Below are 22,941 nucleotides of genomic sequence, written 5' to 3' on the forward strand. Positions count from 1 at the left end.
ATTTTCCAATAATTTTAAAGAAACCTTTCAAATATGAACAAATGTCTGTGTCAAGACATCTTGACTCTTTTCTGTGATATTTTATTTCTCACTTCATGCTGAACATAGCCTGAAGGGAAAAGGTTCATTCCGTATCACTTCCAAGTCAAGCAGTTCCTTGCTTCTCAGGAAAAGGTGCTGTCACAAATATGACATGCTGCAGGTAGAGGTCTGTACTCGGCTACAGAATTCCCCCATGTGGTCTTGGGTTGTGAGTGCTTACAATCTTAGATAAATGAAGGATATTCTTCTACAGGTACCAGGAAGGGACTAAGGGAAGGAGAGGGGCATAGTCTTTCACAAACACTAGACCAGGCATAAATGAATCACAAATGTTTTGATGTTTAATGGCTGCATTTGCTTAATAATCCAATCAATTTGACTTTCCCAATTTCCATTTCCACAGTTATTCTAAGATCTCAATCTTGTTAAAGAAACCATGTTTAAGGACTGGATGTAGAGAGGACTTTAAGACTCTGTTCCTGGAATTCTTTTGCTTTATTGAGAATATCACTGTTGTTGTTAAGTCTAATTCCAGGGAGATAAAAAGGTTAAAAATAGACTTAATTACCAAGTGATTCTAACAAATTTCTCTCAATATGAGTGAAAAATTCACGACATAAATACTAAAGAAGAAAATCTTGAAAAGTAAATGATGTAAAAGGAAAGGAAATCATTTACCTGGAGAATTTTGAGAAGCATTTAAAAACTAAACAAGAAAAAAGGACATCAATGTCCTCATGAAGAAGCAATTTATACAAAATGGACAGGACTCATACTTTATAAGAATCTGAGATCACAATGAACTCATAGATAATACAAACAGAAAATTCCTTCCTAAAAGCAAAATACAAGATTTGATACTTCAACATGAAAATTCAGCTTACCTTTTCATAGTGCTCTATCAGAATTTCAACCACAATATTCTGAAATTTAATATTCATCATGGCAGCCACAGTTTCTTCTTGTGCTCGCATTAGAGTTGGGCCAAATATGACACCAAGGTTTGAGACAGTCATGAGATTTTGTTGGCTGTGTAGTGATACTCTGCAAATACAAGCAACAAAAATAACATAAGTTAAAAGTTTAATAAATATGAAAGGTTCTCATTTATCAAATTTGTGGCATAAATAGAATGTAAAATATGCCATTATAGGTTAATTTTCCCAAATTGTCAGGTTTAGCTACTCCTAATTGTCATGAGTGGGTATAGCCTAAAAAGACATAAAAAGTTAACATTAGCTAAGTAAAATTAATTACAAAGGTTAATTAAAGGAATAAATCTCGGGGCGCCTGAGTGGCTCAGTCGGTTAAACATTTGACTTCAGCTCAGGTCATGATCTCACGGTTCATGAGTTCAAGACCCGTGTTGGGCTCTGGACAGGCAGCTTGGAGCCTGGAACCTGGAGCCTGCTTTGGCTTCTGTGTCTCCCTCTCTGCCCCTCCCCCCGTCTCTCTCTCAAAAAATAAATAAACATTAAAGGAATAAATCTTGATATCCTAAATAGAGTACAATTATCCTACAGAGATTATCAACTGTTAGGTATTCTCTAGGGCACTATACTTCTTTTAGAACAGATGGTTCAAATTAGGTTGGTTAGAATTATATTCAGATATACTAAACATATTATTGAGTACCTAGTGCCAGGCATTTTCATAGACATTATTTCATTTAATCCTCCCAGAAAGTCAGTTTTTCCTATTATGTAGGTTAAAAACCTCCTAAAGTAAAAATGATGTACTCAAGGTCACAGCAAATTAGGGACAGAGATGCTCTTTCAATCCAGGTTTTCTGAATAGAAGTCTGTGGTTTTCTTAAGCTCCCTACATAAGACAGCTGGCCAATGCAAGTTTCTATCCTTCCTTTTTTTCCTTCCTTATTTCCTTCCATCCATCCACCCATCCACCTGTCCATTCATTCAAAACTTCCCTCAGTGCCTCCCTAGGGCTGGGCACTGTGGTTGGCAAACAGTAAGAGAAGGAGATGTGGTCACATCAATGCTGGCTTAAAAATGGAAATGAAAGAAAAAGCCTCTGGTATTACTGACTTTAGCAAAGTAATCCCAGTAACTATCAAAACTGACTTTGACTAGGGGTGCCTGGGTGGCTCAGTCAGTTGGGTCTGACTTCGGCTTGGGTCATGATCTCATGGCTTGTGAGTTCAAGCCCTATGTCGGGTTCTGTGCTGACAGCTTAGAATCTGGAGCCTACTTTGGATTCTGTGTCTCCCTCTCGCTGCCCCTCCCCTGCTCATGCTCTCTCTCTCAAGAATAAATCATAAAACATTAAAAAAATGACTTTGACTACTTAATTTGGGAATTGGACATATTCCTAAAAGAAAACCTCATTCATTAGACCAATCTTCTAGGTTATACACTGCCTTTTCTATCTTACTTCTGGGCATGTTGTTAAAATATGAAGTTCTGGAAAGGAGCACTGAACACAAGATCATGGTTATACCTGACTAAGTGTGCATCACTAACTACATTCCATAAGCAAAAGTAAAATTTTATGGGGAATCCAGGATTTTGAATACCTATGTAAATCCTAGCACAGGACCGGAAGAGTTAGCTGTCTCACTTACTGAATTTTTCCCTTGTGCCCGAGAAAGCACTAGTTAAGAAGCTCTTGGTTAGAATAAGAGGAAGTTTCATTCCACATTTCCTTTTTATATAGACAAATATTATATATTTACTGTTTAGTATGTATTAAAGAATCTACTAAGAAAGTAGTATGTAAAGGTACTGAGTCTGCCTGCATTTAAAGCTTGGATCCATCCAACTTCGAAGCTGGGTGCAATCAGCCAAGTTATTTAATACTCTAGGCTTCAGTTTCCTCATCTATAAAGAATAACTATCCCTATAGGGTTGATAAAATTAAATAATGAGTTACAGGAAATATGATCTCAACTAACAGTCTTCCTTGTAATGAAATTGGCTTTAGGCACTCTTGCTAAAATGTACGAGTTCCTGGTAGTGTGAATAAACTGGAATACGATTAATATTAAACTCATGGGGAGTGAATTTGGAATTCTTAAAAAAATGGTTCTGAAAAGGTGAGTTTATGATTGTGTTGCTCAAGAGATGGAATATTTTGATGAGCAATTTTCTCTTCACTGAATTTCCCTTCCGCTGAGCTAACTCAATCAATATAGACACTTATCACCTCACATTTCAGCTATTTCTGCACCTCATTTCCTCAACTTGTTGTATGGAACAGACACCCAATTGCCCTTTTAAAAATTCAAAGTTAGAGGGGCACCTCGGTGGCTCAGTTGGTTAAGCATCTGACTTTGGCTCAAGTCATGATCCCATGGTTTGTGAGTTTGAGCCCATGTTGGGCTCTGTGCTGACAGCTCAGAGCCTGGAGCCTGCTTCAGATTCTGTGTGTGTGTGTGTGTCTCTCTCTCTGCAACACCCCCACCCCCACACTCACACTCTGTATTTCTCTCTCTCTAACATTTTTTTTTTTAAATATTCAAAGTTAGAGTCAAAGAAGAGACCACAGATGGCCTTTGTTTTAAAAACAAAGAAAAGGAGTCTCAGAAAGGAAGTAATGGTTTACACCATGTCTCAGAGCTAATTAATGGAGATTTGCAATCAATCTTTTAGTCACTGGTCCTAATTTAGACCAGTAACCAATCCAGACGATTGGCCTTAAATTCTCTTCTTCAGATATATTAAGGTTGCCAGGGACCAAGAATGTTATTACTTGTTTGTAGTCTACTTAAATAAGTCACCGGTGATTGGATACACATTCCAAAAATACTGCTTAGTCAGTGAAGATTGACCTTCATATAGGTTCAGGAAAAAAGCCAGGAATGGTGATGAAGGATGGGCAAAAGAGTTTTAAGCACTCTTCTATGGCCAGATAGTATCCTCTGCTATTCCCTGTACTAAAGTCATGCACATTCACAAAGAGGGGGGAGTTTGAGTTCACTTAACATTCTGGATAATTAAACAAAAAACATTTTATGTGACACTCATGTAGCTTTTAAAAGCACATTTAAGGAGTGGTTAAGTGTCTGACTTCAGCTTAGGTCATGATCTCTCGTGGTTTGTGAGTTCAAGCTCCACATCAGGCTCTGTGATGACAGCTCGGAGCCTGGAGCCTGCTTCAGATCCTGTGTCTACTTCTCTCTCTCTGCTCGTGCTCTGTCTCTCTCTGTCTCTCTCAAAAATAAATAAACATTAAAAAAAATTATATATATATAAAAAAAGTGTGTTTAAAAAGACTTTGCTAGAGGGGTGCCTGCGTCACTCAGTTGGTTAAGTGACTGACTCTTGATTTTAGCTCAAGTCATGATCTCATTGTTCCTGTGTTGGAGCCCCATGCTCCAATCCCATGCTTGGGATTGTCTCTCCCTCTCTCTCTGCCCCTCCCCTGCTCATGATTTTTTTTTTCCCTCTCTCTCTCTCTCTCTCTCAAAATAAATAAATAAATAAATAAAGGCTTTGCTAGAAAATTAGCTTGAATACAGCAAGAGAATGCCCAATACATACAGTGTGGTTAAATTTCATGAACAGGTCACACAATTCAAAACATAATTCAAGACTAAATCTGACGAAGAGTCATTATTCACTAACTAAAAGAGGTATTGCCATGGCAACAGTTTATAATGAACTTGAAATGATGTAGTTTCTAATGGATTTCCTTATTTCAAGGGGCAGGAGGGCAATTCGTATTATCTCATCTGCAGGTTAAGATGAGACTTATTGATATGTTATGTAGCACTATTTCAAATGTGCCTGGCTCAAATTAGCATAAACTGGGTTACTACTTGTAGTAAGCAAGGAAGGAGTAATCATTTCATTGTGAATCACAGTACTTACTAAGATGGAAAATATCCTGATTTGTAAATGAGGCTGTAAGGAATTCTTAAGTTTAAAATCTGAATTTGGACTTTTGTTTACAGCAGCATGTGTGTGAAAGGGAGAGAGAAAGAATCTTCAGACAGATTTATGAGGCCATAGTACCCAGATATTTGATCAAACATAATTCTAGATCATTCTGTGAAGGTATTTTTTTTTTTGCATAAGATTAACATTTAAATTAGTAGACTTAAAGTAGATTACCCTCTATAATGTCAGTGGGCCTCATCCAATCAGTTTAAAGTCTTAAAAAGACTAACTTCCTCTGAGGAAGAGGCAATTCTGCTTCTAGACTGCCCTGGATTAGAGCTGTAATGTCAACTCTTCCCTGGGTCTGCAGACTACCAGCTGCCCTGCAGATTTTAGACTTAACAGCCTTCACAGTAGCACAGCCCAATTCCTTATAATCAATCTCTCTCTCATATATATTTATATATACACACACACACATATACATACACCATACACACACACACACACACACACACACACACACACACACACAAGTGTACGTATAGCTACATATACACAAACATCTGGTCGGTTCTGTTTCTCTGGAGAAACTTGGCTAATACAGTATCTGTTTATAGACATTTAAAAATATATAGATGAACTAACAGCAGAGTCAGAAAAATCTTCAGAGACCAAGTGATGCTACGAATTGAGAAAAAGAAGCTAACATTACAGTGGCACTTTGACCTGGCAGAACTGTTGACACTTGTAGTACAGAGAACTGATCTTCAAACTTAGGGCTTCAAACTCCTTCATATTTTTAAGTTGACATGTAAGGTTTTCATCATTAATTTAACAGTTGCAAAGGATATTAATCATTTGCATAGTGTAAACATACACAGGTACACACACACACACACACACACACAGATATATCTTAAAAACAAACTACCACATCATTTTTAAAACATTCAGTGGACTCTAATTATAACAATGTTATACCACCATCATACACTTTAGAAAGATATGAACAAGGTCTAACTTTAACAGTTGAACAAGTAGTTAAGTGAACAATATAAATCAGATAATTACTTGACAAGGTGCTTTATTAAGATGTCCAGCATCTCTCTGTTTTTTTCTGGCAATTTGTGCACCAATGCATGTACAGCTTCCACCCGGTAGTTTTGGTCATCAGATTCTATAACATAAAGGTTGAATGATCAAGTTTTAATTGCATTCAAATGTGTACATAAACATTAATAATCTAAACATTATAAACACTCCCACCCTCATGCCTTATAAACATTGCTTCATGCAGTTCATCACTATCATTCTCTAAGGCTTAGAGAGGTTGAGTAACCTGACCATGGTCATGAAGTTAGTTAAGTAAATATGCCAGACTAACCCAGTTCCATCTAATCCAGACCTGTGCTCATAGCCACTGAACTTCTATACAACCAGAACTCATCGCCTGCTTTGGTTTTGCTACACAAGGATAAAATCAAAACTTTAGCAATGGAGTGATCACAGCTATTGGTACAGACTGCCTAATGTTCCAGGCAATATAATATACTCTATCACACAGAAACCTCCTAGTGACTCCATCAGACAGAAGGAAGAAGGCATTCCTTTCCAAACTTTGTAGATTTAAAGATAACAGGGAATTACTTTTCTGAGGTGTCAGTATTATTATGCAGAGGCCTAATAGATTCTAAGCCCATGCTGACAATGGGAAATCTGAAAAGAAGAAAAAAAAAATCTAAAGTAAGTCTAGTTTGCCAGGCAAAAGACAACATGTTAACATGTCTGCTAGAGAAAAGGCTAACACTTCAGAATGAAGATCTATTAACATACTTTTACTACAATAAACTAATTCTAGGGTGACTACCCACCATGCCAAGCCCTTTCTCTGAAAGGTGCGGAACATGAGGTGGGAAAAGAGCTGGCTCATGCTGGGCCAAACACAAGGTCTCCCAGGGGTTGGAATGGAGACATCAAAACTCTGATTTGTCTGCTGAGTATGTGAAATGGCATATAGTGTAAAACTAGGGATGGCATAACCAAATGTGCTCCAAAGCCAAGAAAATCTAACTGGAAAGGGAGATAAGAATGAGGTAGATATGCAGCAAAGAACAGAGAGAAGAGATGCTCCTAAAAGGGTGGGGAGAGAAACATAAACTCCCAATTCTGTAGTTCCTAGTTGCAGGCCCATGGAAGGCCTAATCCATACTGTTTTCCAGGGAATTCTGTGAGGCACCTTTTAATTTCTGAACAACTTCCCCTTTTTACAGAGCTAAATTTCCAAATAATACTTACTTTTATTACCTTATTATCTACTACATGGGATTATCTTTGCGCCAGACAAAAGATGAATTCTTATACATAGGAATATATTTTAATTATCATGGTAGTGAATAATGTGATTATTATTTGCCATGGAAGTGGAGAAAAAAAATCTTATGACCAAATGCTTTTATTAAAACAACCAGATCACTGAGCACTTAACTAAGTGTCTCAAATGCCATGTTATAACACAAAATTTCTGTAAGTAAGTTCTAGGTTAAGAGTCAAAAAAATTGGCTTATAGCCCTGATTTTGCCATCAATTTACTAGTACCGTGGAGAAAGTCACTTGCCCACTCTGGGACCTAGTCAGTAAAATGAGGGGTGAAATTACATATTTCTAAGGTCTTGTTCATCTAATAGATTCTGACGAAGAGAATATAGAGTGGAGAGGTTTCAGGAGAAAGCTAAGTGGTATAGGTGTTTATGAGACCATGTGATCAGTCATGTATGCTGGACTGAAAACCAAGGTCACAACGTTATCTGACACTTATCAGCAGACAACATTACCTGTGACATTATAATGCATGGCAATAAATTAATGCAAATGCTTTCTTTCTTGGACTGTGAAAAATACTTGGTACAGTCACACCTCATATATCTTAACAATGAAATGCTAATGCCTAGCAGTTACAAACTGTTGTGATGGCTGAGATGGCAACCCAGTACTTTCATCTCAGTGTTTTAAAAGTACATATTTCTAATTTTTCAGGCTACATGTTTTTCACTGAGCCCCTCCCTACAATTTTTGAATTAAGCCTATCTATATATCTCCTATTATGGCAATCATAGATCTAAATAAATGACATAGATATGTGATAATGGGGGGGGGGGGCGAAGGATTGTTGGAAGTGCCTGTTACCTGCCCCAAATACCTGACTTTACTCTCCAGATTTAGGAATATAGCACATGAGTATGAGTGGGTGGCATAACTGCATTTTTGTAGTGTTGTCAATTTAACAATAAAGTTGCTCTTGTAAGGTACTGACATTCATCGACTGAGTAAAATGTATTTAAAATAATTCCTGTTAGCACACCAGTCACTCCAAAGAAGTCTTATTAAGTGACAAAATCTTTTAATTCATTCTTCAATATTTTTTAAATCAAGGAAAGTGTATTCTTAATTCCCATTATCTATTTCTCCCATTCCACTCTCCACCTCTCTTCTGACAACCACCAGTTTTGTTCTCTGTATTTAAGAGTTTGTTTCCTTTTTGTCTTTTTCTTTTTCTAGTTTCTTAAGTTCCACATATGAGTAAAATCATATGGTATTGGTCTTTTTCTATCTGACTTATTTCACTTAGCATTATACCCTCTAGGTCCATCCATGTTGCTGCAAAGGTCAAGATTTCATTCTTTCTTATGGTTTAGTAACATTACATTGTATATATATACCACATCTTCTTTATCCATTCATATATTGATGGACACTTCTGTTGTTGTTATGTCTTGTAAATAATGCTGCAATAAACATGGGGTGCATTATCTTTCTGAAATGGTGTTTTTGTTTTCTTTGGGTAAATACTAGCAGAAATACTGGATCATATGGTAATTCTATTTTTAATATTTTGAGGAACTTTCATAATGTTTTCTAGAGTGGCTGCACCAGTTTGCATTCCCACCAACAGTGCAAGAGGGTTCCTTTTTTTTCCCCTGCATCCTCACCAACACTTGTTTCTTGTGTTATTAATTTTAGCCATTCTGACTAGTGTGAAGTGATATCTCATTGTAGTTTTGATTTGTATTTGTCTGTTGATGAGTGATGTTAAGCATCTTTTCATATGTCTATTGGCCATCTGTATGTCTGCTTGGGAAAAATGTCTCTTCAGGTCTTCCCCTTTTTTAATCATTTTAGTTTTTTAGTGTTGAGTTGTGTAACCTCTTTACATATTTTGGATATTAACCCCTTATTGGATATAACACTTGCAAATATTTTCTCCCATTCAGGAGGTTGCCATTTTGTTTCATTGATGGTTTCCTTCACTGTGTAAAACCTTTTTATTTTAGTGCCCTCCCAATTGCTTTTTGATTTCCTTGCCAGAAGAGACACATCTAGATAAATGTTTCTTTAGTTAATGTCAAAGAAACTACTAATGTCTTCTGGTTTTACGGTTTCACGTCTCACATTTAGGTCTTTAATCTACCATTCTGCAATTTCTTACTTGTTTACAAACCATATTGTCAGCTATTAAGCATCAGATTGATAGTTTCTTAAGCAATATGTAGGAAAATCTTAACTACCTGGTTTAAATTTATACCTCTAAGTGATACAGCATAAAACTATATCAATTATAATGCATTCAATGGAAGTGTACTTACTAACTGCAACAATAAAATCTTTGTGTAACTTGTAAGTCATCAGTGGTTCTGCAAGGCACCTACAACGGAGAAAGAAGAGGGCATTAGAATGGCAATATCTTTTTATTTCCCCTGAATTTCTAGGACTTCTTTAAGAATTGGGTAATTAGGGAGTAGGATAAAGTCCTACTAGGGTGATTCCAGGCAGTCCCAAAATGCAGATCTCAAAGAAGGCCCTTTAGCAGCATTTCTTGGCACAACTGTGCTAAAAGGACAGACTGGAAAATGATTTTTTCACTTTGTAAGAACTGTTGAACCACAACAGCAAAAATCTCTCTCAGATATGGGGACTATAGTTAAATTAAAAACAAACAAACAAACAAACAAACAAAAAACAACTTTCACTTTCAACTTATTTTTAAAAAATACATGAAAACACTACATTCAAATTTAACATGAAACAAACTATTATTTAGTATTCATAAAATATTGCAGCTTCTAAAGTTTATTAGTTGAAAAACCAAGTATAAGTTCCAAAACACTAAACATAAACATTACCACCTTATGCTATTTCATGTGAGGTGAAAGAATTACTCTAAGGAGTGAAGCTCACACACAGGTGTTCCATGGAGTCATATGGCAATGCCCACAGAGGTTAAGAGAGACTTCACATGCAGAGTACGAGTTAAACACTCCTTACCTGAGGTAGTTTTTCAGCCCACTTGTTATTGTCTTATTATCCCACAATTCAATATCAATGTCAATATCAGGAGGGGATTTTGGAGCTGTAAAGAATAAAAATAAGATGTTTAAACTGTACAGCTCAAAACATCACTTGCACCATTAAGAAGATGGACACAAAGTGGGCGCCTGGGTGGCTCAGTCGGTTGAGTGTCTGACTTCAGCTTAGGTCATCTCAGTTCGTGAGTTTGAGCCCCGCATTGGGCTCTGTGCTGACAGCTTGGAGCCTGGAACCTGCTTCGGGTTCTGTGTCTCCCTCTCTCTCTGCCCCTCCCCTGCTCGCTGGCTCTCTCAAAAATAAATAAACATTAAAAAAATTTTTTTAAAAGAAGATGGATATAAACATAGTAGGTCAGAGACATTGATTTCTTAGGATGCCAACAGAGTTAACCTTAGGATTGTTGTTTGTGTGAATTGGTACAAGTTTCACTCTTGACACTTTATAAACCTCAAAGACTTCTTATGGAATAATAGTTTTCCAAATAAAATTATTGTTAATTGCTAACATCACTGAGCATTTGTCATGTGCCAGGCATGCTTCCAAATACTTTTATGGATTAACGTATTCAATCCTCACACTCTCAGTGAAGCAGGCACTATTATTATCTTCTCCATTTTATGAATGAGAAGGTTGAGGCACAGAGAAGTTAAACAAATTATCCAAAGTCACAAAGCTTTTAAGTGGTGAATTAGGATTCCAAGCCAGGCAATCTGAATCTAGTATCCATAAATCTCACTGTGTCTCTAGCTAACCAAAGGACACTTGAGAAAAAGTTCAATATAATGAAAAGGCTCTCTCTCAAATTCTGATTGATCATCTATTATAACTGAACATTAAAAACTGAATGCAAATGTTAATTTTAAATATTTCTTGAAAATATTCAAAGAACAGCAGTAGTATATATCTCAAAGAAACCTATGGTATGGATTATCTATAATACAAAAATTAAGTAACTAGCTTCATTCAAAACTTACAAAATGTTGTGTTCATGAGTTTCTGAACTTTGGAGTTCACTCCTCCTATTCGGTAGAGGCCTAAAATAGTGATGCCTAATGAGAAGGAAAAACCACAAAAGAATGTCTTTAGACATAGCATCACAGGTACAGAATGTTGAAAACATCTGGCATTTCCCTATGCAGAATTTGATAGTTACTTATCCAATTTGGCAGTCTAACTTCAGAAAATCTACCCTGGAAACACCCATCAGACATATATTTCTCAGAGCAGACACTAAACAGTGATTTGAAAGTCTTTCAAAGATCTTCAAAGTAGCAAAGTACTCTGCTCATTCACTACTATCTGAATACAAAAAGCCATCAAAGATGGGAAAGAATGATTAGAATTTCTCATCCTCTATTTCTTCAGTCATGTAGTCCTACATGTTGAAGAACTGGAAGGCCTTAACAACTTCCTTCATTTTGAAGGTGAGGAAATAGATTTAGAGGATTTAAGAAATGTACTTAACTTCTCAAAACTTCTAAATGGCAGCACCAAAATTTGAGTTTAAGTTCACAGAATTTCAAAGCCCATGAGTTTTGCTTTAGACAAGTTTTCCTGGAAATGGAAGAGTGTAACAGGCAACTAGAGTGGCCTTCAAGGCCATGACTAGAGAGGGTAAAGGTGCTAGAATTGTGACTGTGAGTGAAATCACTGAGGGGAATAACATTAAGAAAGGAGGAAGACCAGCTCCTTAGGAATCTTACCTCCTCTAAAGCTTGAAAAACATTGAAGAGGAGCTTAGAGTAATAAATAATACAAAGTCTATGAAATGGAAATAAATCAGGCCTTTATTATGAAAAATTGTTAAACAGAATATACAGTATGATTTTTGGTAAAGTTCAGACTATAGCTATTTGTGTATTTAGATAATTTTATACATTTATATAGTTCTTAAAGTTAATCTCATGTTAATGATAAAATATATCCTCATTTTTTGAGAGGTTCCTATATAAGAATGAACACTAATGATATACCTGTCAGACAACACTTACCTCTTGTTTCCACAGCTTGAATGCATTTTCTCACAAAATTGAACCCTGCTTCATTTAAATACACTGAAAATAAAATAAAATCACAGTAAGGGTTTATACCCAACTTACATTACTCCTTAGTTGGCTCTCTTGTTTTATGACTTAGTGGCACAGTTTTAGTTAAGAGTCTGAATTTTTATTTTGGGGTAGAAGTAGGGTTCACATTCACCAAAGTTATTACATCAACTTACTTCTTTAGAAAACACAGATCCTTCACAGAAGGTAAATATGTTACAGTGATCCCATCCATTTTACCTAAAATTAGCATTAACCTTCACTACATGTTTTTCCAGATGATAAAAGCAAATGTACTAAGAAAAAAAACCTTTATTGTTTGTTACTAATTATATTACAAAGCTATTCACATATTCTTTTCCATGGGATTCTCAAAACAACATTATAAGGTAGAGAGAAAGCTTTGTAATTTTAAGATGGTTCATGACGTTGCTGAGAACTTCAGTTTCTTTGTTCCAAGCTTCAGAACCAGGATTCTAACATAGATCACCTGAATCCGAGCCCAATATTCTTTCTACTACATTTTTTACCATATGCAAAATAATTCAAAATATGTTTAGTTTACCGAAAATCCCCTAAAGATCCTACATTATGAAATATCAGTTTATTTTCATTGCTTTTGCTAGATTTTAAATCTGTTATAATTTTCTTAAGATTCTGAGGCCAGATCAAATTAGATTACTTATTTAAAAAAAAAAAGTATTTAGGAATACCAAATAACACCCTGAGAAAAAATTCAAATATTTTGTTACTATAATGAAGATTTTCATCACATGTGGTGGAAATATGATATTTCTTAATATTCTCCAGTAATATATGAAAATAATTCAAGTCAATAAAAAATTAAAACTAGCTTCCATTTAAAGATGGTGGATTTGGGGTGCCTGGGTGGCTCAGTCAGTTGAGCACCCGACTTTGGCTCAGGTCATGATCTCAAGGCTCATGAGTTCAAGCCCCGCATCAGGCTCTGTGCTGACAGCTCAGAGCCTGGAGCCTGCTTCAGATTCTGTGTCTCCCTCTCCCTCTGCCCCTTCCCTGCTCATGCTCTGTCTCTCTCTCTCTCTCAAAAATAAACATTAAAAAAAAATAAAGATGGTGGGTTAGAAGGAGGCTGGAAGATGGTGGAGCAAGAGGACCCTAAGTTCACACTGTCCCATGAATACAACTAGATAACACTGACATCAGCATAAATAACTCAGGAACAACCCAAAGACTGGCAGAATAAACTCCACATCTAAAGGTAGAGAAGAGTCCACATCAAAGAGGGTAGAAAGGGTGGAGATATAGTGGAGAAGCAAAACAGAGGTGGCCATCTGTGATCTGGAGGGAGCTGGAAGCACTGAAGAAGGATGAGAAACAGACTATCACACCAGGGAGCTCACAAGGAAGAGAGGAATCCTCATAACATTTGGCTTTGAAAGTAAAAAGAACTGAATTTACTGACTTCTTACAAACAAGAGGGACTTAAATCCTGAAATTAAAAAAAAAAAAAAAAAAAAAAAAGCTAGCTCCATTCTGGAAGATCCTGAGGGCAATAGGAAAATAAGTTTCTGCCCTTAAAGAGATAGCAGGACAAAGAGCCTTTAAGATACAGGCTAGAAGCAGCACTTTCAAAAGCACCAGGGCATATAGGGGGAAGAGTTATTTACTCATCTCAGAGGGTATCCAGGGGAAGACTTCTCCAGGAACAAAGGAGCTGGAAGGTACCATTGCCCTCTTTCACCCCTCAGCACAAACACATGGCCACCTGCAGAAACTAGCATGCTCTGAATTTCACTACCTAATGTGCTTACACTAAGTCACACATCCCTGTGCTTCCACTTATCCACTCTTTCCAGTCATGCCTGCCTCAGTCCCAGCACTGTGGGCCCCCTCCCACAGCACAAACCTTGCCAACACTGCCTCTTTCCACCCATGCATTTTGCAAGACTGCAGCTCTGGCAGCAGCAGCTGTGGACCCTGAGGAAACCCTAGGAGCACCTTGGTAAAATTATGCACCCTTTGCATGCAGCTTGGATCCTCAAAGCTGTAGGTCTCATTTTACAAGCATAGCACACCTTGTTAAAATTGCACACCATTTCCCAGCTAGGTACAAAACACTGCCCACAATAGGAAAGAGAGCCTCTGCAGACAACTGGACTGAAGGAAAAAGGAACCAGGACAAATGACAAGCACATTCAACACATATAGGAGACACCATGTGAAGCACTAGGTGGGAAACAGGGGAACTGCATTTCAGGGGACTACAAGACCTCTTCTTCATAAGGCCACTACATTCAATAGCAGGAGATATAGCTGAATTTCCTGACACAAAAAAAACAGACTCAGAGAGTTAGGTAAAATGAGGAGAGAGAGGAGTATGTCCCCAATGAAAAACAAAACAAAACAAAACAAAACAAAACAAAACAAGACAAGACAAACTAAGACAAATGGATACAAGTAATATGCCTGATTAGAGAATTTAAAAAATGTTCAGAAAGATACTTACTGCACTTGAGAAAAGAGTAGAGAATTATCAGTGAGACCCTTAACAAGGAGACAAAAAAGAGCCAATCAGAGATGAAGAAAACAACAAATGAAGTTAAAAATACACTAGATGAAATAAATACCAGGCTAAAGAAGCAGAAGAATGAATGAGCAACCTGAAAGAAAAAAAAAGTTATGCAGAGGATATATATTCCTTATGCAAAGGAAATATATATTCAGATCCAGGAGGCAAAGAGATCCCCCCCACCCCCAAAAAAAAATCAACCCAAGGAAATCATCACAGATGTATAGTAATAAAAATGGGGAATATTAATAATAAAGAACCTCAAAAGCAGCAAGAGAGAGGCACCTGGTTGGCTCAGTCAGTGGAACATGCAACTCTTGATTTTAGGATTGTAAACTTGAGCCCTGCATTGGGTGTAGAGATTACCTAAAAATAAAATCTTAAAAACAAAATGTTTTTAAAAGCAGCAAGAGAAAAGAACACAGTTACATACAGGGGAAATTCCATAGGCTATGAGTAGATTTTTCAGCAGAAACTTTGCAGTGTATAAGTGACTGACATGCTGTATTCAAAGTGCTAAAATGAAAAAAATATGCAGCCAGAATTCTCTATTAAGCATGATTACCATTCGGAATAGAAGAGATAGTTCCATAGACAAATAAAAGCTGAAGGAATTCATGACTACTACACCAGCCCTATAAGAAATTTAAGGAAACAATCTGAGTGGAAAGGAAAGATCGTAAGTAAGAGTATGTAAAGTAGGAAACACAAAAGCAGTAAAAATAAATATATCTGTCAAAATCCGTGAAAGATTCACAAAATAAAAGGATGTGAAATAAAGACACCATATACCTGAAACATGGAGGGGAGGGTAAGAAGAAAGAATGGGTTCTAACTTAAGTGACCATCAACTTAATATAAACTACTATATGCAGATGATGTTATACACAAACCTAATGGTAACCAATCAAAACCCAGTATCAGATATACTAAGAATAAAGAGAAAGAAATCCAAGTTTATCACTAAAGGAAGCCAGCAAACTGTGAAAGAGAGAAAAAGAAGAAAGGACCATAGAAAAACTACAAAAATGACCACAAAACAGTAACAAAATGGCAATAAATACCTATCTATCAATAATTACTTTGAAAGTAAATGGACTAAAAACTCCAGTCAGAAGACACAGGGTGTCAGAATAAAAAAATCAACCTGTCTAAATACTGCCTATAAGAGACTCATTTCAGAACTAAAGACCCATACAGATTGAAAGTGAAGGGCTGGAGAAACATTTATCATGCAAAGGGATGTCGAAAGAAAGAGTACTATACTTATAAGACAAATTAGACCTTAAAACAAAGACTGTAACAAGAGACAAATGACACTATATAATAATGGAAGAACAATAAAACAAGAGATATAACAATTCTTAATATTTATGTACCCACCATGAAAGTACCCAAATACATAAAAAAGTTAACAACAAACATAAAAGAATTAATTGATAGTAATACAATAATAGTAAGGGATTTCAATAGCCCACTTATATAAAGGACAGATCATACAGACAGAAAATCAACAAGAAAACAGTGGCTTTGAATAACACACTGGACCAGTTGGATTTCACAGTTATATTTAGAACATTCCATTCTTAAAGAGAATAGAGCTGCCTGGGTGGCTCAATCAGTTAAAAGTCCAACTTCAGCTCAGGTCATGATCTTGCAGTTCATGCATTCGAGCCCCATGTCTGACTCTGTGCTGATAGCTCAGAGACTGGAGCCTGCTTCAGATTCTCTGTCTCCCTCTTTCTCTGTCCCTCCCCGACTTATACTCTATCTCTCTCACCCTCAAAAATGAATAAATATTTAAAAAATAAATAAATAAAAGAGAATACACATTCTTTTCAAGTGCACATAGAACATACTCCAGAATACATCACATATTAGACCACCAAAAAAGCCTCAAGAAATTCAAAGAAACTGAAGTCATACCATGCATCTTTTCTGACCACAATGCTATGAAATTAGAAATCAACCACAAGAAAAATCTGGTAAGAGCACAAATACATGGAGGTTAAAAAACATGCTACTAACCAGTGAATAAGTCAACCAAGAAATAAAAGAAGAATAAAATATTACTTGAAGTAAAATGAAAATGAAAACCTAATGGTGAAAATGTTTGGGATGCAGCAAGTGATCCAAAGATGGAAGAATACAGGAATGCAGGCCTACATCAAGAAGCAATAAAAATATCAAATAAATACCTAAGCTTATACCTAAAGGAGGTAGGAAAGGAGGACCAAACAAAACCCAAAGTCAGCAGAAAGAAGGAAATAATAAAGATTAAAGCATAAATAAATGATAGAGACACTAAAAAAAAAAATAATGAACAAGGAACTGTTTCCTTGAAAAGATCAACACAATCGATAGACTTCTAGCTAGACTCGAAAAAAAGAAAAAAAAGAAAGAGAGGATGCAAATAAACAAAATCACAAATGAAAGAGACATAACAGCCTCTACCAAAGAAATACAAATGGCTTAAGTGAGCATTATGAAAAATTATATGGACAAATTCATAGAGACAAATGGACAAATTCATAGAGACAGATAACCTACTAAAAGTCAACCAGAAGAAATAGAATATTTGAACAGATTGATAACCAGTAAACAGATTGAATCAATAATAAGAAAACTTCCCAAAAAACAAAACTCCAGGACCATACAACTTCAAAGGTGAATTCTACCAAATATTTAAAGAAGAGTTTATACCTGTTCTCAAACTTTTCTAAAAAATAAAATAGTAAGGAAAACTGTCAAATTTTTTCTATGAGGTCAGCATTACCTGATACCAAACCAGATGAAGACACCACACACCAAAAAAACAGAACTACAGGCCAATATTTCTGGTAAACATAGATGTAAAAATCCTCAACAGAATGTTAGCAAACTCATCCAAATACATTAACAAAACATTCACCATAATCTAGTGGGACTTATTCCTGGGATGCAATGGCAGTTCAATATTCACAAACCAATCGACATGACACATTACATGAATAGGAAAAAGGATGAAAAACCATATTATCATTTCAACAGATGCAGAAAAAAGCATTTGACAAAGTACAACATCCATTCATGAAAAAAATCCTCAACAAAGTAGGTTTAGAGGGAACATACCTCAAATAATAATAAAGACTTTATATAAAAACTTACAGAAAACATCATAGTCAATGGGGAAAATTGAGAGCTATTCCCCTAAGATCAGGAACAAGACAAGGATGTCCACTCTTACCACCTTTATTCAACCTAATACTGGAAGTCCTAGCCACAGCAATTAAGACAACAAAAAGAAATAAAAGGCCTCCAAATTGGTAAGGAAGAAATAAAACTTCCACTATCTGCAAATGACATGATATTATACATAAAAAAAACCCTAAACACTCCACCAAAAAATTACTAGAAATAATAAATGGAATTCAGTAGGGTTACATGATACAAAACCAATATACAAAAATTTGTTTGGGTTTTTTTTAATGTTTGTTTATTTTTGAGGGAGAGAGAGACAAAGTATGAATGGGGGAGGGACAGAGAGAGAGGGAGACACAGAATCTGAAGCAGGCTCCAGGCTCTGAGCTGTCAGCACAGAGTCTGATGTAGGGCTTGAACTCACAAACCATGAGTTCATGACCTGAGCCAAAGTTGGACACTCAACTGAATGAGCCACCCAGGTGCCCCAGAAATCTGTTGCATTTCTATACATTAATAATGAAGCAGCAGAAAGAAAAATTAGAAGAAAAACAATTCATTTACAACTGCACCAAAAATAATAAAATAGTTGGGAATAAACTTTTCCAAAGAAATGAAATATACTTTCTATACACAGAAAAATATAAAACACTGATGAAAGAAATTGAAGATGACAGAAAGAAATGGAAAGACATTCCATGCTCATGGATTAGAAGAATAAATATTGTTAAAATGTCTATACTACCCAAAGCAATCTACAGATTTAACACAATCCCTGTCAAAATACCAACAGCATTTTTCACAGAATTATAGAACAAAGAATCCTAAAAGTTGTATGAAATCATAAAATGCCCTCAATACCCAAACAAGTCTTGGAAAAGATAACAAAACTGGAGATCTCACAATACGATACTTCAAGTTATATTAGAAAGTGATAGTAATCAAAACAGTATGGTACTGGCACAAAAACAGACACACAGATCAACAGAACAGAACAGAAAGCCTGGAAATAATTCTAAAATTATATGGTCAATTAATCTTTGAAAAAGGAGGGAATAATTTGCAATGGGAAAAAGATGGTCTCTTCAACAAATGGTTCTGGGAAAAATGAACTGCAAAAGAATGAAACTGGACCACTTTCTTACACCATACACAAAAATCAACTCAAAACGGATTAAGGACCTGAATGTGAGACCTAAAACCACAAAAATCCTAGAAGAGAGCACAGCCAGTAATTTCTCCAACATCAGCTGTACCATTTTTCTTGGTATGTCTTCTGAGGCAAGGGAAAAAAAAGCAAAAATAAACTACTGGGACTACATCAAAGCAAAAAGCTTCTGTAGTGCAAAGGAAACAACCAACCAACAAAGCTAAAAGTCCAACAGCTAAAAGCTAAACAACCAACAAAGCTAAAAGTCAGCCTACTGAGTGAGAGAAGATATTTTCAAATGACATATTTGATCAACGGTTAGTGTCCACAATATATAAAGAACTTATATAACTCAACACCCCAAAACAAATAATCCAATTAAAAAATGGGCAGAAGTCACAGACATTCCTGCAAAGAGAGTACACTTCTCATGATGAGCGCTGAGTAATGTATAGTATTGCTAAATCACTATATTGTACAGTTGAATCTAATAGAACACTGTATGTTAACTATACTGGAATTAAAATTAAAAACTTAATAAAATATATATTTGTTGAAGAAATACATTCACATACACATAAAAAGAAAAAGGAAGACATAGTATATATGTACAATAAAATATTATTTAGCCATAAAAATACTGAAATCTTGCATTTGCAACAACACGGATGGAGCTAAAGAGTACAAGTTATACAAAATAAGCCAGTCAGAGAAAGACAGATAATATATGATTTCACTAACATGTAGAATTTAAGAAGCAAAACAAAGGAGCAAAGGGAAAAAAAGGGGGAGAGAGAGAGAGAGAGAGCGCTAAAACCGAGAAACTGACTCTTAGCTATAGAGAATAAACCAGTGGTTACCAGAGGGGAGGTAGGTGGGGGACTGGGGGAAATTGGTGAAGGGGATTAAGAATATACTTATCGTGATGCACACTGAGTAATATATGGAACTGATGAATCACTATATTGTACACCTGACACTAATATAACACTGAATGTTAACTATACTGTAAGTAAAATTTAATAAATAATAATAAAATAAAAACATAAAAAATAAAAATAAAAAAAGATGGAGGATTAAACATTCATATAGCTTAACAGAAATCCAGAGATAAAAAATATATATCAGAATTCAAGAAGGGGTGCCAACAATAGGCAAAAAATTTTTAAGAAATCCTAGACAGAAAACCATTGAAACCTTTGAGGACTGAGAAATCCATGGACCAAAAAACTAGAAGTACTGAACTGGAAAGATACTTCTCATGTGTTGTTAGTAAAAAACAAACAAACAAACAAACAAACAAACAAACAAAAACAAAAAGTAATCAACAGACAGTATGACCCAATTTCTTAAACTGTGAAGTTTGAGGGTGTGTTTCTATTTTTCCTAGGGGGGGAAAAAAAACTTTAGAAAGATCTATGCAAGTAAGAAAAAGGAGAACAGAAGGTAGAAATTATCATTTTTATTCACTAGACTTTGAAAGAGTCCAATACTTAAAAAAAATATAGTTCTTTAGAACTTTTAAAAAAATAAATAGATTAAATCATTTTAAAATGCCCAAACTAAAAAACGTATTGTTACCCATAGGAACTGGCTCATTTATTTCTCTATTCTCAGGTCCCTAGGTCAAGTAAACAGAACTCAGTCAATGCTTTGGGTTAACTCAACAATACAAGAATGAATAGTCATTAAACAAGCATCTTTTAAGAGTTCACTACATAATTGAAGTTCCTTTTGGATAGGAAGAAGGGATTTTTTGCTTCCAATCACCTAAAAGGCCAATCATAACAATCTACATTCTGGTATTTTAAATATTTATTGAAGACAAGAAAACAGGCAAATGGAGAGGTAAGGAATCAATTATTTTCATTCTTCACAACAAAAACTGAGCCAAAAAATGCAACCCTAGGTAGAAACAAGCAGTTTTAAAATCAATTAAAATTGCAAGTTCCTGACATTAACAATATTTGGTTCTGGAGGTCACATTGCTCAACTTTTCAACAAAAATTAAGAAAGAGAAAACCATTTTTTAAAAAATTTTAATAAAATTGCCTTTGGCAAAGTGAATGAAGATAACTGTGGTATCTATATATGTAGATACATATATATGTGGTATCTATATCTATGTTTATACATGTAATAAACAGAATTTCTTTAAGTATCCACTTGGAGAAGAATAAGCAATAACCAGGCTATATTGAAGGTGTAATAGGATGTTTGGCAACACTACCCCAGTCTATTATAATAAAACAATATTACAGGCTCCCACAAAGAACAAAATCTTATATACATTCACTCTGAATGCCAGGCCATTCCATAAGTGCCTCTGTATGGATGTGGCCCATGATCTTGTGCTTTAGCTCATTTACATAATATGAATAATTAAAACACTATCAATCAATTCAATGATATGGAAAAATATACTGTGTTGGCAGAAAATAACCATGCATTTTTGTTTTGTTTCCTCTAAACAACCTTTGATACTGCCAAAGGAGTTTCCATAGTGCAGAGATAGCACCTACATTGAATCTGGGGTTGAATCTCAGCTCTAGTATAAACTGCTGTATGAATGGGAACATGCATAATAATGCTTATGAACTCTAGTTCTTTCATTTATAAAATGAGGGAAATGATAACACGTATGTAAAATGAAGAACAAAACCAGGTGAAGCACTGAAAAGCATCAAATAATGTAACAAACCTAATTAAATGCTAGTTTCCTTCTCCATGTGCGCCTTCTATATATTACTGCTATATGCAGAAAAATAGAAGAAAAAAGGATAAAAGAAGTCAGTCATTAGTTCTAACCAGATGAAAGAGATAGTAGTTACTCTCTCACGTACTTGCTGTGTTACTAGGCATAGTTTTAACTTCTTTGTATATCCGTTTCCTCTTCTACACAGTAAGGATAATAGAATTTTCTTTGTCAGAGGATTGTTCACAGATAAAATATGTTAACATTTGCCAAGCTCCTAGAATAATGTCTGCAATATAGTAACTACTACAGAAGTGTTGGCTATTAGCAGCAGCAGCAGCTGGAAGAAAATATAAATATCTACATACATAAATTATATGAACAAGGTATTCTTTGGGCATGACTAAAGTCATTGGAGCTTCAGGAACTGTCCACCAGGAGTGTTAAAAAGGCATAATACATTACTTATTTTTAAATAATTGGAGCCAGGCCAATAATCTGTTTCTTGAAATAAATGTAAACCAGACATAAACCACTCAAGCCCTGTAACCTAGCTGGCCACTGAAAAGCAAGTTGTATATTAAAACATGTCTGTACAAGGTGAGGGAAGATGGTGGCATAGGAGGATGCTGGTCTCACCTCATCTTGCTGATCACTTAGATTCCACCAACATTTGCCTAAATAACCCAGAAAGCCACCAGAAGACTAGCAGAACGGACTCTCTGGAGCCAAGCGTAGACAAGAGGCCCACAGAAGAGGGTAGGAATGGTGGAGAGGTGGTGCATGCTACATGGACTGGCAGGAGGGAGCCGGGGCGGTGGAGGGGCAGCCCGCCCGGCAAGGCAGAGACCCCAAAGTCTGGCTTGCAAAAGCAGAGGGGCTGGACTCTGTGAGTTCTGACAGCCAGGAGTACTTAACATTTGGAACGTTAAAAATCAACAACTCTGCTCTTGCAGAGTGGGGAGGGCGAGAGGACACTGTGAGGGAGAGTTGTTGAGCCCCAGAAGATAGAGCTCAGCTCGTTGGGGGAACAAAGGCGCTGGAAAGCGCCATTTCCCTCTCCCATCCCCCAGCCA

At 36.0% G+C, this 22,941-nt stretch overlaps 1 protein-coding gene across 1 annotated transcript in view; it reads right to left on the reverse strand.

Annotated features, from left to right (window-relative positions):
• The window catches only part of ARHGAP42 (Rho GTPase activating protein 42), a 322,999-nt gene that overhangs the window by 22,190 nt on the left and 277,868 nt on the right, over positions 1 to 22,941 (reverse strand). The window contains exons 13-18 of the mRNA XM_030333001.1: positions 12,236 to 12,298; positions 11,219 to 11,293; positions 10,203 to 10,287; positions 9,524 to 9,582; positions 5,955 to 6,060; positions 927 to 1,086 (exon numbers count right to left, since the gene is read on the reverse strand). Coding sequence (XP_030188861.1) covers positions 927 to 1,086; positions 5,955 to 6,060; positions 9,524 to 9,582; positions 10,203 to 10,287; positions 11,219 to 11,293; positions 12,236 to 12,298 — 548 coding nt within the window. The remainder of the gene's footprint in view (positions 1 to 926; positions 1,087 to 5,954; positions 6,061 to 9,523; positions 9,583 to 10,202; positions 10,288 to 11,218; positions 11,294 to 12,235; positions 12,299 to 22,941) is intronic.

This window comes from Lynx canadensis, chromosome D1 (assembly GCF_007474595.2).
Source record: "Lynx canadensis isolate LIC74 chromosome D1, mLynCan4.pri.v2, whole genome shotgun sequence".
Lineage (NCBI taxonomy): Eukaryota > Metazoa > Chordata > Mammalia > Carnivora > Felidae > Lynx > Lynx canadensis.